This window comes from Leucoraja erinacea, chromosome 16 (assembly GCF_028641065.1).
Source record: "Leucoraja erinacea ecotype New England chromosome 16, Leri_hhj_1, whole genome shotgun sequence".
In the NCBI taxonomy this organism is placed as follows: Eukaryota; Metazoa; Chordata; class Chondrichthyes; order Rajiformes; family Rajidae; genus Leucoraja; species Leucoraja erinaceus.
In genome coordinates, this window is record NC_073392.1 from 44,448,678 (window position 1) to 44,465,097 (window position 16,420).

Consider the following 16,420-nt stretch of genomic DNA (forward strand, 5'->3'; position numbering starts at 1 on the left):
TCACAGACAAAGCACGCATACACACCCAACCCTCCATCCTTCTGTCGATTTCACCGTTACCACAGTCCCTTAGTCTGTATCGCCCCTGCGTTCCTTGGCGGCTACATTTAGTGCTTTTATAGCAGTGGGGTAAAAACTGTTTTTTAGTCTATTTGTCCTTGTCCTTGTGGATCTGTACCGTCTGCCTGACGGCAACAGTTCAAACAGGGAGTGTCCGGGGTGGGAGATGTCCTTTATTATATTCTGGGTTTTTTTGGTGCAGCGGGAACTGTGTAGGTCCTCCAAGGTAAGGAGAGGGCAGATGTGGTCTCACCAATTTCATACATAACAAAGATAACCTAGAGCATTGTACTGCTGTTTTCTTGCTATAAACATTAATATTTGGAAGCTTTCTGAATTATTTGCTACATTGCACACTAGCCTTTAGTGAACCATTCACGAGCACCCTCAGAATCCGTCTGCAATCCGCCACCATTTCATGCATTAAAAATATATTTCCTGCCAGAGTAAGCAACTTCACATTTGCCAACATTACACTCCATTTTCCAGTTTCTTGTTCAGTATCTATATCCCTTTGAAGCTACTGTGTGTGCCCCCTTTACAATTTAATTTAATATCTTTTTTAGAGTCAACAGCAAATTTAGCAACCAGAACTTTGAAACTTTCATCCAAATCACTTGTGTATATTGCACAAAGTTGAAGGCCCATTTCCTGATCCCAGTAACGTACCTCACATTGCACATTGTCACAAAGCCACCTACGTCTGTGCCTAGTCTTGTGGCCAGTGAGCCATCTAATAATCTATTCATGCAAGCCAGATATATCTTGCACCAATGGCTTATATATTCCACGAAACATTTGATCCGATACTTTAACAAATGACTTCTGGAAACCCTAGTTCTCCTTTATCCACAGCACATTTGTTCAAATGAACAATAATTAATAATTCAAAAGAAGTTTCCCTTTCACAGAACTCTTGATTTTGTCTGAATATTTTCATTTCTTTAAGTAACCTGCCATAATTGGCTTTGAAAACAGCGTCTAACATTTCCCCTATGAAAGATGTTAAGCTAACTGGCCAGTGATTTCCTACTTTTTCTGTCTCCCTCCTTTTTTGGAATTAAGGGATTACAAAGTTACACCATGCAGTGGAACTGAAGTTTGGGTTAAAGCAAATAGAGTCAGTGTCAGAGAGTCATAGGATATCGAAACAGGCCCTTCGGCCCAACTTGCCCATGCCAACCAAGGTACCATCTACAGTAGTCCCACCTACCCGCCCATATATCCCTCTAAACTTTTCCTATCCATGTACCTATTCCAAATGCCTTAACTTTCTCACCAGTCACTTCTCTCAACATCTTGGATGGAAACCAGGTGGACCCAGGAACTCCCCAACAATTTGCTCAGTACCTGTTCCCATTGATTACAATTCCCACATTCCCTGCCCACAGCCCTGGAATTCCTTCCTTTCCTCCAATTCCAATCGCAACTACTCCTGGGATCAGACTTGCATTCTCCACAATGAAAACCAATGCAAAATACCCATTACATTCATCTGCCACCTTCTTAGTTGCTGTGATTACCTCTGCAAATTCACTTTCCATAGGATCAATGCTTACTTTGTTAACTTTTAATTTAGAGATACAGTACAAAAAGAGGCCCTTCGGCCCAACAACTCCATGCTGACCATTGTTCACCCATTCACACTAGTTCTATGTTATCATACTTTCTCATCCACTCCCTACACACCATGGGGCAATTTACAGAAGACAATTAGCCTACAAACCTGCACGTCTTTGGGATGGGGGAGGAAACCGGAGCACCCGGAGGAAACCCATGCCGTCACAGAGAGACTGGGCAAACCCCACACATACTGCACCCAAGGCCAGGATCAAACCCAGGCCTCTGGTGCTGTACGGCACAGCAATACCAGCTGCACCACCGTGGCAACATTTAAAAAAAAAAAATCTGCTTTTACATTTGTAACCAGCTTGTGAATTCTCATCCTTACTAACTTTTACCGTTATTTGTTATTTCTATTTCTTGCCTTGCCACCCGTCTGCACAATGTGCTTCTCTTTTGAAATCTTACTTTTTTTTTTTAAAGAAACACTGTATTTTGGGTGACCACAAATGCAGAGGTACTTCTCTTGGAGTTCTTCCTTGAATGAATATATCTATTTTGGACACTCACATATCCCCTCAAACATTGTGGAGCTACAGCAGAGGAACAGGTCCTTTGACCCACCGTGAACCAACCAGTAACATCCACATTGGTGTTAGTCCTACCCAAAGTCATTTTATTCTCTCAACGTCCCCATGGTACCAGCGCACAGCTACACGCTAGGGGTCATTTACGGTGGCTGATTAACCTACCCACCCACATCTTTGTGGTGTGTAGGAAACTGGGGCACCCAGTAGAAACACTCAGTGGTGGGGTGAGCACACAAATAGTCGCCAAATGCAGGATTGAATCCAGGCCACTAGAGCTGCGAGGCATCGCTTTGCCAGCTGTGTGTGTCCCTGTGCTTTGTAATGTTTTCAGCGTCCGTGTACTAAGCCAATCAGGGCACAGGCGATTCTAGACCTGGCATTTTGGCGACCAGATGGGATGACGGATGATGCTGGGAAGTAACAATGTTGCAGTCATTTGCCGCTGCATCTCAACTGACTGATCCCGACCCGATACAGTGCCCTCTATAATGTTTGGGACAAAGACCCATCAGTTATTTATTTGCCTCGGTACTCCACAATTTGACATTTGTAATTGAAAAAAAAAATCACATGTGCACATTGTCAGATTTTAATAAAGGCCCAAAATGGCCTTTATTAGAATCTGACAATGTGCACTTTAACCACATGTGATTTTTTTATATTACAAATGTCAAATTGTGGAGTACAGAGGCAAATAAATAAATGATGGGTCTTTGTCCCAAACATTATGGAGGGCACTGTATGTCTGCTGTCTTTGTTAGTTCCAGTTACTGCCATCATATGCAATTTCAAAATGCCAGCCTTAGGCCCATATATTTTTCACTCAAACGTTATGTAGAATTCAATCATATGATGATTGTCAAGTTGAGGCACCTCGACTGGTGTATTAATTAATATTGTATTCTTGTACAATGCCATATCTAGAAGAGCCGTCTCGACCTGAAACGTCACCCATTCCTTCGCCTGTGTTACTCCAGCATTTTGTGTCTATCTTCACCATATCTAGAAGAGCCTGCTCTTTGTTCAGCTCCACGCTGAACCATAAAAGCCGTACTTGAACTACCCCTGATAACTCCATAAACATCTCATCCAAACTATTATACCCAGCTGATTTTTCTCACTTCATTCACTACAGATCCCACCCAATTATCACGGTGGCTTTCTGACAAGCTTTCACCATTGCTCCTTATGTGATTTTCTCCTCTCCACTATTAGCGACCTCGTTACATCATACTCAGTTTCCCATCTACACCCAAATTACCAGCACATCCCAATTTCCTGAACTTCTCTCATACTGTCACTAATTAGTAGAACCATTGCATCTTTATCTGGCTTCCTGTCCCCCCTAAATATCACAAACCCTTCCATATTCAGGACCCATTCTATGTTGCTCTGCAGTCATGTCTATGCGATGGCAATCGTATAATGCACATTTCTATTTGTGCTCTCAGCCTTTCAAAAGACAATTAAAAGCATCGAACAAAACCATTAGGCTCAGTCTAATTTCTCATTCATGATTAGATTATCAGACAGGAATGGACAATCCAAAAAGGTCATATGATTAGTATCTTGTATGCTATAACATTTAACCAGCCGACTTGTCAGTTTCATTTTCTTGTGGGTGTCGAGGTGTGATCTATCACTTTCAATTTAGAGCTCTATGTTCTAGACCGGGGTGGTAAGCTATTAAGTCATCCCTGGATACGGCACTCGACACTAGTTTCCCAGTATTTCGGCTGATTATTCGAAAGTGCTGCCATTCTACGGGGCTCAAATAAATGATGGTTTGCAGATCCTTTTTAACAACCCCAACTGGAACGTTATCAACCACACAATCTGCCAAAGTCAAACTGCTACCTGAACAGGCAAGCCCATCCCAGAAGGAATCTGATCACAAAATGACAAAGTGTAGGAGGTGAAAGTTATTACGTACACAAAGTTGAAGGGACTGTTGGTGATAAGGAAGAGCTTCTTTCCATTATTAACCAGACGATTTAGAACAGCATAGGTTTCATCTCCATGAAGTATGCAATTTTCTGCAATAAAGAAGAATGCAGCTGTTATTCCGTACTAATATGAAGTGTTCAAACTGCTTCTGAAAACAAAATTGTTGATAGATTTCCTCGCTTTTTCATGACACAAACACATATTGCCACTTGCTTTGTGATTAAATGCTCTCCATCTTATAATAATAATAACTTTATTTCTAAAGCACTTTAAACAACTGCAGTTGCCACAAAGTGCTGTACATGAGAACTCATGGACAAGAAGTTATTACAAACCATTAAAAACCTTAAAACAAAGGACTATAAAACAGTAAAAATTAAAATACATTAAAAGCACTAAAAACAGGAGCAATGTCTCAGCCAGTGTCGAAAGCCAGAGAATAAAAATGAGTTTTTAGGGTGGATTTGAAGATGGATTTTCTCCATTTTGAGTCCAATTCATTCCCAATTCACGGTTTAGAAAGTCCAGAAAATCTTCTGACTGAGTGTACGTTAGGCACATGAATGTGGAGCCAGAACCACGCGTGGGAATTGGACAGACTTGATTATGGCCAGTGTTTTGCCACATCCATTAACACTGCTAATATAAAAGAAACCTCGCAAAGAGGAAGAATGAAGGATTGGGAATGTCACAAAGTCCTGGAGTAACTCAGTGCATCAGGCAGCATCTCTGAACATGGATAGGTAACGTTTCGGGTCCAGACCCTTCTTCAGACTGATTTTAGGTGGAGGGAGGGGAGGGGAGTTGGAAAAAATCTAGAGGAGATATGATTAGAATAAAGATTAGAACAAATGTCAAGGATTAGAGTAGAGGGTGCGAGACAAACAGACTGGAGGGTTGTGAAGCCAGAGGCAGCAATGTAGTTAGTGGGGGAGTAGTGAAATAGGTGCTAATCCAGGTGGGAAAGTGGATGAGAAGCAATGGGAGGGAGTGTTCAAGTTTACCTAAAATTGGAGATTCAATGTTCATACTGTTGGATGTGGGGGCTGGTGGCGTGAAACTAGTCTGCATCTAGGGACCCCAGTAGTCCTTCCATGTGAGGCAGAGGTTCATGTGATCTCATCTACTGTATCTGGTGTACGATCGTGGCCTCCTGTACATTTCAGACCAAGCTGTGGATTTCAGACCAAGGTTTTGCTGAACACTTGCACTCTGTCCACCAAGGCTTACTGGATCGCCCTTATTGTGTGTTTCTTTGAGTGTTTTGTGTGGGGGGTGGTGTGTGGGGGGGTGGTGTGTGGAGGGTGGTGTGTGGGGGGGGTGAGGGGGAAACCGCTTCGGTCGCCTCCTCCATGGGGAGGCGACATTTTCCAGGTCGCCTCCCCCGTGGCCTAACAACGAGGATCGGTGTGGCCTTTCCCGGAGGCACGCCCAGGGCTCCAGCGGCGGGCGCAGCGTGGACTCTCGGCGCGGAGCGGGTGAACCTCACTGGGGCTCGCCAGAGGGTAGCGCTCCGTTTCGCTGGCCCGCAGCAGCCGGCAGCCTGAAGTCGCGGTCTGCAGAGCTCAAGCTGGCGCGGCGTCTACAGCCTGGGATCCCACGTGGGGGACCCGGGGGAAGAAGCTTCCATCGCCGGCCCACGGCCAACTTCTACCGCGGGCCCAGCGTGGACTTACCATCACCCCTGGAGGGGAGCTTCAACCATCGGCCCTGCAGGCTACGGTGCTTCTGGCTGCGGCCCGGCAGGGACTTTAAATCTTCGACCGCCGGCCTGCGGCCTACACCACCCTGAAGCCGCGGTCTCCGGTGGGGAAGAGCCGACTATGGACTGGACTCTGGTCCCGACCACGGGGAGGGAAATGGAGGAGGACTGGCCAATTTTTGTGCCTTCCCACCACAATGATGAATGCTGTGCTGGATGTTTGTGTTAAATTTTTATTGTGTATTGTGTGTTCTTTCTCATTGTATCGCTGCTGACATATTCATTTCACTTGCACTTTATGTGCAATGTGACAAATAAACCCGTATTGTATTGTATTCTATTGTATTGTGCTGGGCCACCTCCTTTGCCAGAGTGAGGCCACATGCAAACTGGAGGAACAGCATCTCATATTCCGCTTGGGTAGAGGAACCTAACTGTATGAATTAAGAAATCTTCAATTTACAGTTCCTTCCACACCCCACCCCTTGCGCCCCATCCCCGTCTCCCAATTCCTTCTTCTTGCTTCACAATTCACAACTGTTTGTCTCGCACCTACTGCTCTAAACTCTGATCATTGTTCCAACTATCTGCCTCCCCCACACCCCTCTTTGGCAATAGGTACTAGATCCACCAAGTTTTGTCCTGCTTCTCCTCTCTTCCAGAAGTCTGAAGAAGGGTCCCAATCCGAATCATCACCTAACCAGCACCTGGAGGAACAGCACCTCATATTCCGTTTGGGGAGTCTGCATCCTGGGGGCATGAACATCGAATTCGCCCAATTTTGTTAGTCCTTGCTGTCTCCTCTCCTCTCCCCCTGCTGTCTCCTCCCATCCCCCAGCCTTCGGGCTACTCCTCCTTTTCCCTTTCTTGTCCCCACCCACCCCCGCCCCCGATCAGTCTGAAGAAGGGTTTCGGCCCGAAACGTTGCCTATTTCCTTCGCTCCATAGATGCTGCTGCACCCGCTGAGTTCCCTCTTAAACATCACCTAACCATGTTGTCCAGAGATGCTGCTTGACCAGCTGTATTATTCCAGCACTATATGTCCTTTTGTGTAATCCAGCATCTGCAGTTCTTTGTTTCTACAGCGGTAATGTCAGCTTGATGTTACACTATGCGTTTTGCCTGTTGAACTTCCATTATTAATGGAGGATAATGATGTTCCCTCTGAATGAATGGACAGTGAAAATGACAAGGACATGGCAACTACTGAATTTCACCGTAGAGAGCATTTATCTACACACTGATCCTAAAAAGAAGATTCAGGAGAAACTCTCCAACTTAAAAGGTTTAACAAAAGCTCATTCATGTGTTTATTTCTTTGACCGAGACTCTTCAGACAAGTCAATGCATCTTTAGCATGACCACCATCCATTGCGAGTTGACCAAATCATCAGGATAATTATTACATTACAAATCTTTTGCAGGAAGGGGCAGTCACTCAAGGACTGATTGCAGGTACTCAACTGATTAGGGAGGCTTGCAGTTCAAGATAACAGAACCACAACACCATTTGTTTCAGTCACAGTCAGCGGTAGCTTTTATTCTCTGGAATTTATCAAAGATTATTTTTAAAAAATCAGCTCCAGTGCTATAACAGATTTCCTAATAATAACTCGAGTCTGCAGTACCATATGCTGCTCACTTACCAAGGTCATTTTCAATCCAGTCGTACATCATTCCTTTGATATGGACAGTACTTATTGCATCCTGAAAAGATGAAAGAAACCAATGTCAATGTCAGTCAGATACACAATTCTGTTCTTTCACAGCAAGATTTCGATACAAAATACTTTTTTATCAAATCTAAAAATCATGGTGCCAGTGCACTTCCAAGTGCCCTCCCTGCAAAATCAATAGCCTTTTAAGAGAAAGAGGCAAAGTGCTGGGGTAACTCAGTTGGTCCGGCAGCATCTCTGGAGAACATGGACCTGGGATGTTTTCAGATGGGATCTTTCATCAGACTGACTGTGGAGGGGAGGGGAGGGTGGAAAGAAAGTAACAAGAGAGAAGGAGCAGAACAAAACATGGCAAATAAACTAGTATCTGGACTTCCTTGCTCCTCGCTTTTGAAGAGACTTCACCCTCTACACAGCTGTAAAAATAATTATCTAAGTGGTGCAAAATGTCACCCTCCAGTCACCCTGTATATACTGGCAAAGAATTCTGTTTTAACATTCATAGTTTGAAACCCAAAAACCTTCAATGTGTATAATCTTTGAAACCCTTTCTCATTGCCAATGGCACTGACTATCTATATCCATGCAATTAATTCTGCAATTTATTGTCCAACCAACCTCAAATTCAGATTCTATACACAAGAATATGAAAATGAAAAATTCAATCTAATTTTACAATTCTCTGCAATGCCATTGTGTACATTTTTATAAAAGTGTTTATAGTGAATATTAGGAAAGTGATTTATAAAGGTAGATACAAAAAGCTGAAGCAGCTCAGCAGGTCAGGCAACATCTCTGGAGAGAAGTAATGGGTGACGTTTTGGGTCAAGACACATCTTCAGTGATTTATAAAGTTGTGATTTGGAAACGTGCAATTTGACCTAAAACATTTGATCTCTGCTTATTTATACAGTGTACATGGTCGCTGCAAATGTAATATGGATTCTTGGCACCTGCTACCGAATGATGATGAAACTATGCAGTTTAAGGTTTAGGCTAAACTTCACAAATACATCATTTTTTTATTAAGGGCTAAAAGAAAATAAAGCCATTAGCTGAAGCTAAATGATAAAGATTTCTTTCAGCCTGGTTGGCTTGGAGTCCTTGGTGACATGGAATGGCACTTAGTCCACAATCAGCTTCAAACTCGTGGCAAACATTTTGGCACTGGACTGCTTCCCAAGTCAACGTCCATCCAACAGCAATGGTTCCAGTGAATTAGAGGAACAAAGTGTTTAAGGTTAGCAAAAACCATGGCCCGCCAACCAGATAGTTAGTAGCGAAGATAGACACAAAAAGCTGGAGTAACTCAGCGGGACAGGCAGCATCGCTGGAGAGAAGGAATGGGTGACGTTTCGGGTCGAGAAGAGACTTCAGACTGGTTAGGGATAAGGGAAACGAGAGACATAGACGGAGATGTGGAGAGATAAAGAACAATGAATGAAAGATATGCAAAAGGTTATGATGATAAAGGAAAATTTTGAGATTTAAAAAATCAAGTCTTCAATTTATCCCATCAGATAAAGCATAACAATAAGTTTAATTTGACACCTAATTCACTTTCATATCTCCAGTAATAAAAAAGTTATGGCCATTTTCATACTCGGAAATTAGCATCTTGTTCCCTATTGATTTTCTATGGACATAACAAAAAAGCTGTGATCATGGACAGTCAAAAGCCCATAACCTTCTTAAAAATTAAGAGAACTGAATGAAATTTTCAGTTATCATAGATTGAACCATTCTGAAACAAATATAAAATAATCTAACTTGGATGACCTGAAATTAAAGCATATAATTAGTTAGTTACCCAATTGTAGCTAATTTCAAACTTCAATTTACTAGATCTAAACATCTATCCATTTCTTAATAAATGATTAACATTTTTAAATAGCCCAAGTGTCCAAATAATATTCACAAATAATTCACAATAAAACATGATTGAGGGTGTGGATCTGGCGTGGAATGAAGTACAGTTGGGGTCTGTTGCTGGTGTGGGTGAGTGAGGCCTGGAGCTGCGGGAGAGTCAGAGCGGGGGCCTGCTGGTGCCGGCGTGTCACAGCCAGTGTAGAACGCGGGACACGGCAGGAGAACTGTTGCGAAAAGCGGCAGATGGACTGTCGGTACCTGTAATCCAAGTTAGGAGGAATCACAGAGGGGGAGCAGCGAGAGAGGGTGTTGCTGACCTCACGTCGGAGAGAGGAGGAGAACTTCTTCAAAGGAGACATACCTGGAGGACAATGGGCAGTGGAGCAGCCGAAATGTGTAGGAAGGAACTGTTGATTTAAACAGTAGACAGGAATGCTGGAGTAACTCAGCGGGACAGGCAGCATCTCTGGAAAGAAGGAATGGGTGACGCTTCGGGTCGAGACCCTTCTTCACATTGGTTAGGGATAAGGGAAAGGAGAGATATAGATGGTGATGTGGAGAGATGTTAAGGATAAGGGGGAAATCCCTCAAAACCGAGATGAGAAGAACTTTTTTCACACAGAGAGTGGTGAATCTCTGGAACTCTCTGCCACAGAGGGTATTCGAGGCCAGTTCATTGGCTATATTTAAGAGGGAGTTAGATGTGGCCCTTGTGGCTAAGGGGATCAGAGGGTATGGAGAGAAGGCAGGTACGGGATACCGAGTTGGATGATCAGCCATGATCATATTGAATGGCGGTGCAGGCTCGAAGGGCTGAATGGCCTACTCCTGCACCTAATTTCTATGTTTCTATAAAGAACAATGAATGAAAGATATGCAAATAAGCAACGATGATAAAGGAAACAGGCCAATGTTAGCTGGTTTGTTGGGTGAAAATGAGAAGCTGGTGTGACTTCGGTAGGAGAGGGATAGAGATTGGGAAGCCGGGGCTACCTGAAGTGAGAGCAATCAATATTTGTACCACTGGGCTGCAAGCTGTCCAACGAAATATGAGATGCTGTTCCTCCAGTTTGCATTTCGCCTCACTCTGACAATGGAGGAGACCAAGGACAGAAATGTCTATGTAGGAATGGGAAGGAGAACTAAAGTGTCCAGCAACCGGGAGATCAGGTTGGTTCATGCGGCCGAGCTAAAGTGTTCCTCGAAACGACCACTCTGTCTGCGTTTGTATTGTTAGTCAGTAGCTGTATGCGTAGTTTACAGAAAGAGAATTTTGAACAACATCAGGAATGAAACATAAGCTGATGTCATGGCTGTGGTCTTCATAAGGAGGTGGAAATGTTCCAATATCACAAAAATGATTAGTTAAAAATTGCCAAGTAACGTTGATACAACAGTAGTCAATCATTAAACTGTACAACCCCTCCCCCCTCTGTCATAGGGTGGACCAAGACTGACTCTGCTCCTCCCCCCCGCCCCCCCGCAATCTTTGCACATTCCCAATCCGTAACACTAGTCACTTTCATAGTTTCATATATTTGTGATTTGATGACTGTTGGCAGATCAATTTACCTCCTGGGATAAACAAACTTGGCGTAGCGTATCAGATAGAATGCACGGGGGGGGGGGGGGAGAGGGGAACACGAGAGTAACATGGGGACAGTCATTATGTGTCTGTGGTGTGACGGCAGATGTTCCCACTGCATGACCAACACCAGCTGGAGTTAAGACCTGCCCTTGATGCGAAGAATACAGCAAACTAGACGAAGCTAGAGCAGGAAACGTTAACTCTGCCCACCAGGCAGAAACCAGATAGGCCGTTCAAACGCTCAAGGTTATTGAAGAGACACATGGATCCCGCTGTATATGCTTTTGACCTGATTCTTTAAGCAGGCATTTGAAGCAGCTGAATAGCTTCTTTAAATATACTAACGAGATTAGGCTCGGGTAAGATTTACACTCTGGTTCGAGATGTGGGAAACAGTTGTGGTTATCTCGCCTGGTGAGATTATACTGTGGTGTTGCTGGCTGCTTTTGCACCAAAACAAATTACAGACCACACTAATTGTACAAATTGATAGCGGCAAATGCCGATTCTGGTTGATCAATATTTTCAATGAACCCTTGTCCCCATCTGTGCAGCTGGACAACAGCAGGGCTTGGTGGAAACAGGGAAACTTACTCAAAATCAGGTGTTTATTGAATACATTCATACACATCGTCACACAAGAATAACATGGTATAAGTTAGTGATTTAATGAAATGTTAGTGTTTTTCGCCATCATATGCATAGGACATTATGCTACTGTTCCAATTAATGACTGCCACAGATTAGCACCTGGCTCGGGGTGGGAGATTGCAACCTTCACGTGGTCCGCCCTGTTATGACGAATGCAATCAACCCAGCGTGCACAATCAAACAGAACAAGTTGTCCTACAACTTTAGGCTGTGCACGCCATACGCAAGAAGAAGCACCTGGCTCCATCCAAATTTGACTGTATGTACGAGACAAGTCTACATGTTGTGAATGATGCAATTCTGCACCAGAACTGGCATCCCAAATGGAATGGTGGGATAGAAGTTAGGAGTTATGGTCTTTGCATCATGTTCAGCACAGACATTGTGGGCTGAATGACTTGCTCTTGTGCTGAACTGTTAAAAATGCCATTTTCCACATTCAATTACTTTTAGACAGAACAATACAGCAACTGCAAACATAACCTTTAGTCTGCTGCTACCATATTAACGAGTCCCCGTTTCCAACTCTTTCTCTTCTTTTACTGGTGATCATGATGAAAAAGCAGAACCAGATCATTTGTATGATTAAATCCACATACCGAATAAAAAGCCTGTTTAGTTTAGTTTAAAGATACAGCGCGGAAACAGGCCCTTCAGCCCACCGAGTCCGTGCCGACCAGCGATCCCCGCACACTACCACCATCTTACACACACTAGGGACAATTTACAATTATACCAAGCTAATTAACCTACAAACCTGTGCATATTTGGAGTGTGGGAGGAAACCGGAGAACCCGGAGGAAACCCACGCAGGTCACGGGGAGAACGTACAAACTCCGTACAGACGGCATCCACAGTCGGGATCGAACCAGGGTATCTGGCGCTGTAAGGCAGCAACTCTACCCCTGCTCCACCGTGCCACCCCCGTTAATGTTACAATAAGAAAAAAAGCGCAGAAGCAAAGAGCAAAATGGCATCAATCAACATGTTTCATAGTTAGTGGCTGCAAAGAAAAAGCATTTGGCTAAGAGTTGGCTTATTAGGTCAATAGATTGAAATGGCAACGTCACAACTGGCTCGTCATGGTTCGAAAGTGTAGATTAAAGTGGAGTAAATTTTGTACTTACGCTGATGTCTTTGAAGAGGTGAATGGGATCATACTCGATATTGTGGTTAATGAAATAGTCATTCACGCATGAAAGAAGAGCCATTTCAGGCAGTGAGAAAATATCCATAAACTGTTTCATGGTAGGGCCCTAAAGTATCGAAACAAATTGCAAACACATGAATAAGACAAAATTGCCATTCTCCATCAAACATGACTTTCTTGTATTACAGTCTTGTGCACAAAGGAGAGAGTTTTCAAAGCTATTCATTGAAATAGGACAAAAGGTAATGTCTCTCTCGGGGCTGGCATAGATCCAATGGACTGAATGGCCATTATTATGAGAAAGTAAATGCGTTATTCAACAAGAAAGAATTGTTGTCCTTATGTAGAAACAAGGAACTGCAGGTTTACTCAAAAAGAGACAAAGTGCTGGAGTCACAGATGCTACCTTCACCTCAAAATCTCTCTAAATGCTGGAGTAACTCAGCGGGTCAGGTAGGATCTCTGGAGAAAAGGAATAGGGGATTATTTTGGGTCAGAATTTTTCTTCAGACTTGTGCCCAAAATAGATTCTGGCTTGAAACATCACCTATTCCTATTTTCCCCCCAGAGATGCTGCCTGACCAGCCGAGTTACTCCAGCATTGTGTGTTGGGTTTTGGTATAAACACGGATCTGGAGTTCCTTCCAGCACATGCTGCCCGACCCTCAGTGTTACTCCAACACTTTGTGTTTCTTTGTCATTGTGTGATATCTGGATTTGTTGCACTGTAAATAACAGCATAATGTGATTCGACATCTAAGTGTTTACATTTATTGTGCTTTCAATGTTGTTCTAATCTCATTACAGTGACAATGGGCAGTGAAGCATTCTTAAACAGGCCCTTCAGTGATGTGTCAGCAAGATTGACAGGTTGTAACCACTTCACTTTGGACGCTTATGTTCCCTTCATTTGCACCAACCTTCTTTAAACGTGACAAATAAATAGAGCTGCAGGGATCGAATTAATATTGAAATTCACTGCTAAACTGTAATGTTGTTTTGGGAAACCTTTTCTAAGCAAAGATAAATTCTGCTCCATGAACCCACTGATATTTGGGAATCTGAGCATTTTGTCCCGTGTTTATAGAAATGGGAGATCTCCTCTACACATCAGCGGTTTGGCTGGCCTGCCTTTAAAGACTATAGCAATGCACACCTCTACTCATTTACTCAATGTCAACACACAGTATCAGGCTCTGACCTTGCAGGAATATCACAATGAACTATATTTAACCTGATTTGCAAACATACTGCCCTTACGAATACACAAAACAAAAAGAAACGCAATTATTTGTCCAGTCTATTTTATAAAAATACATTGGAACATTTTTGGTTTACACAAAGCCGAAATAGTCTGGTACAGTCCAAGCTGCTGTTTGTTGACTGCGATCAATATGCAGGCCGCCTGGTCTGGTTTTGTGCCCGTTGTGCACTGCCCTAAACCGCACCTGCCCTAAACCGCACCTAAACCTAATCAACAAACATTTGTATTAGTCGGGCCGTGGACCCTACTCCCGTCCCGATTTCCATGAACAAAATGACAAATGATCACTTCCTTTCAGTTCACAATCAGACAGCTCTGAAAAGATTGCAAAAGAAAAGCATAATCCTTGCACTGAACTTTGTCGGTGCCTGCACTAATGATTTATGAGGCCATGTCATCAACCAAGGGGTCAGCAACAGAACTAGTTGTCAAACTGGGCTGCGTCATAGAAACATAGAAATTAGGTGCAGGAGTAGGCCATTCAGCCCTTCGAGCCTGCACCGCCATTCAATATGATCATGGCTGATCATCCAACTCAGTATCCCGTACCTGGTTATATGGTTACCTGCCTTCTCTCCATACCCCCCGATCCCCTTAGCCACAAGGGCCACATCTAACTCCCTCTTAAATATAGCCAATGAACTGGCCTCAACTACCCTCTGTGGCAGAGAGTTCCAGAGATTCACCACTCTCTGTGTGAATTCACCACTCTCTGTCATTGCCCCAATACAGCTCGCAATTTGTCTCGTCTCATCTGCTGGAGTAGAGTTGATCTTCAGAATGACCAGGAAGCCATTCAGCCCACTGTGACTGCACAACAAACAAAGGTTACAACCATCTCCATCAAGCTGCAGCATGCAGATGATGCTTGCATTTGGAGAATAGACTCCGAGCCTTTGTTGAATAGACTTGCATTTGGAGAATAGACTCCGAGCCTTTGTTGAATAGACTTGCATTTGGAGAATGGATTCAGAGCCATGGCACGCACACAAGAGGATGGGCTGTGCACCCAACTGTACAAGGCAAAGGTTCTGCACCAAACAACCTCTGCTGCAGGTACACTGCCCTCTGCCGATAAAGATGTGTGACAAGCCCCTGGATAATGTGGACTATTCCCACAATCTCAGGAGCCATTTCTCAGCAAAGGCAAACATCAATGATCATATGTTACTGCACTGTTCATGCTCCAGTGCAGCCTTTGGAAGGAGGATATTTGAATACCAGGAGCTCAGAGCTAGCACACAACTCAGTCTACCATGCAGCAGTGATCCTACCCATCCATATTCTTTCAAGTCCTGGACTACCTACAGCAGGTATTCAAAAAATATCACTGGCACCATCTCCACAAGTCCCTCTAAATCGTTGAAATTAGTGAAGCAAGGTCAGTAATTGTAATCAAGTGTAGTCTTTCCGCTGACTGGATGGCATGCAACATAAAAAGCTTTTCACAGTACCTCGGACACATGACAATAAAGTAAGCTTGTTCCACTCCCAGACCAATATTCCAGTATTCAGGCCCTATTTATTCCTCAATCATCTATGGTTTATTGAATGGGACACTTTTTGCACGTATACCTAAACCCAGACTCCCAAACAGGCACTTTATCTGTGGGAAGTGCCCAGTCAGTGGGCAAACATGTAGTTCCCACATTAGTCACCTCAGAACCCGCAAAGCCAGAACACAGAACAGTGCAGGAGAGAGCCTTTGGCCTACCTTGTCTGCAAAGTAAACTGATCCAATCTACCCACACATGGTCTGTAGTCCACTATTCCCTGCCTGCTCATCGAGTCCATTCGGCCCATCAAGTGTACTCTGTCATACAATCATGGCTGATCTATCTCTCCCTCCTAAACCCATTCTCCTGACTTCTCCCGATAACCCTCGACACCCGAACTAATCAAGAATCTATCTATCTCTGCTTTAAAAAAACTTATATGTTCGACCCACAAATACAGCCTGCAAAATAAATATACGAATGGACAACAAAGGGCTGTGTCCCTTCCAATAGCTCTCATTAAAACAGATTGTGAATTAATCCATACACTGATTAAATTGGGTCTTAATCCTTCCTGAGGCTTCCAAGAAATACGATGATGCAGAGAAAAGAATAGATACAGTATATTTAAAAAAAATAACAGGGCTGAACATAAATGAATCTCTCTGAAATTAAAAAATACTTTAAGTATCAAACATGAAATGCATGAACAATGACAAAAATCCGTGCCAGCTGATTTTTAGTAAAACGACATGTTAACTGATCAGTCTTTGCCAAGAGTATTTTTTTCAATGGCTAGATCAGTATCTGTACTAATAATCATTGAATATTGTAGTTTATTTAGTTAAACGATTTGTTTCGGT

General features: G+C 43.4%; 1 protein-coding gene across 1 annotated transcript in view; it reads right to left on the reverse strand.

Moving 5' to 3' along the window:
* nt5dc2 (5'-nucleotidase domain containing 2) overlaps positions 1 to 16,420 on the reverse strand; it is a 75,788-nt gene that overhangs the window by 34,542 nt on the left and 24,826 nt on the right. Inside the window, exons 6-8 of the mRNA XM_055648288.1 lie at positions 12,775 to 12,903; positions 7,510 to 7,570; positions 4,147 to 4,249 (exon numbers count right to left, since the gene is read on the reverse strand). Coding sequence (XP_055504263.1) covers positions 4,147 to 4,249; positions 7,510 to 7,570; positions 12,775 to 12,903 — 293 coding nt within the window. The remainder of the gene's footprint in view (positions 1 to 4,146; positions 4,250 to 7,509; positions 7,571 to 12,774; positions 12,904 to 16,420) is intronic.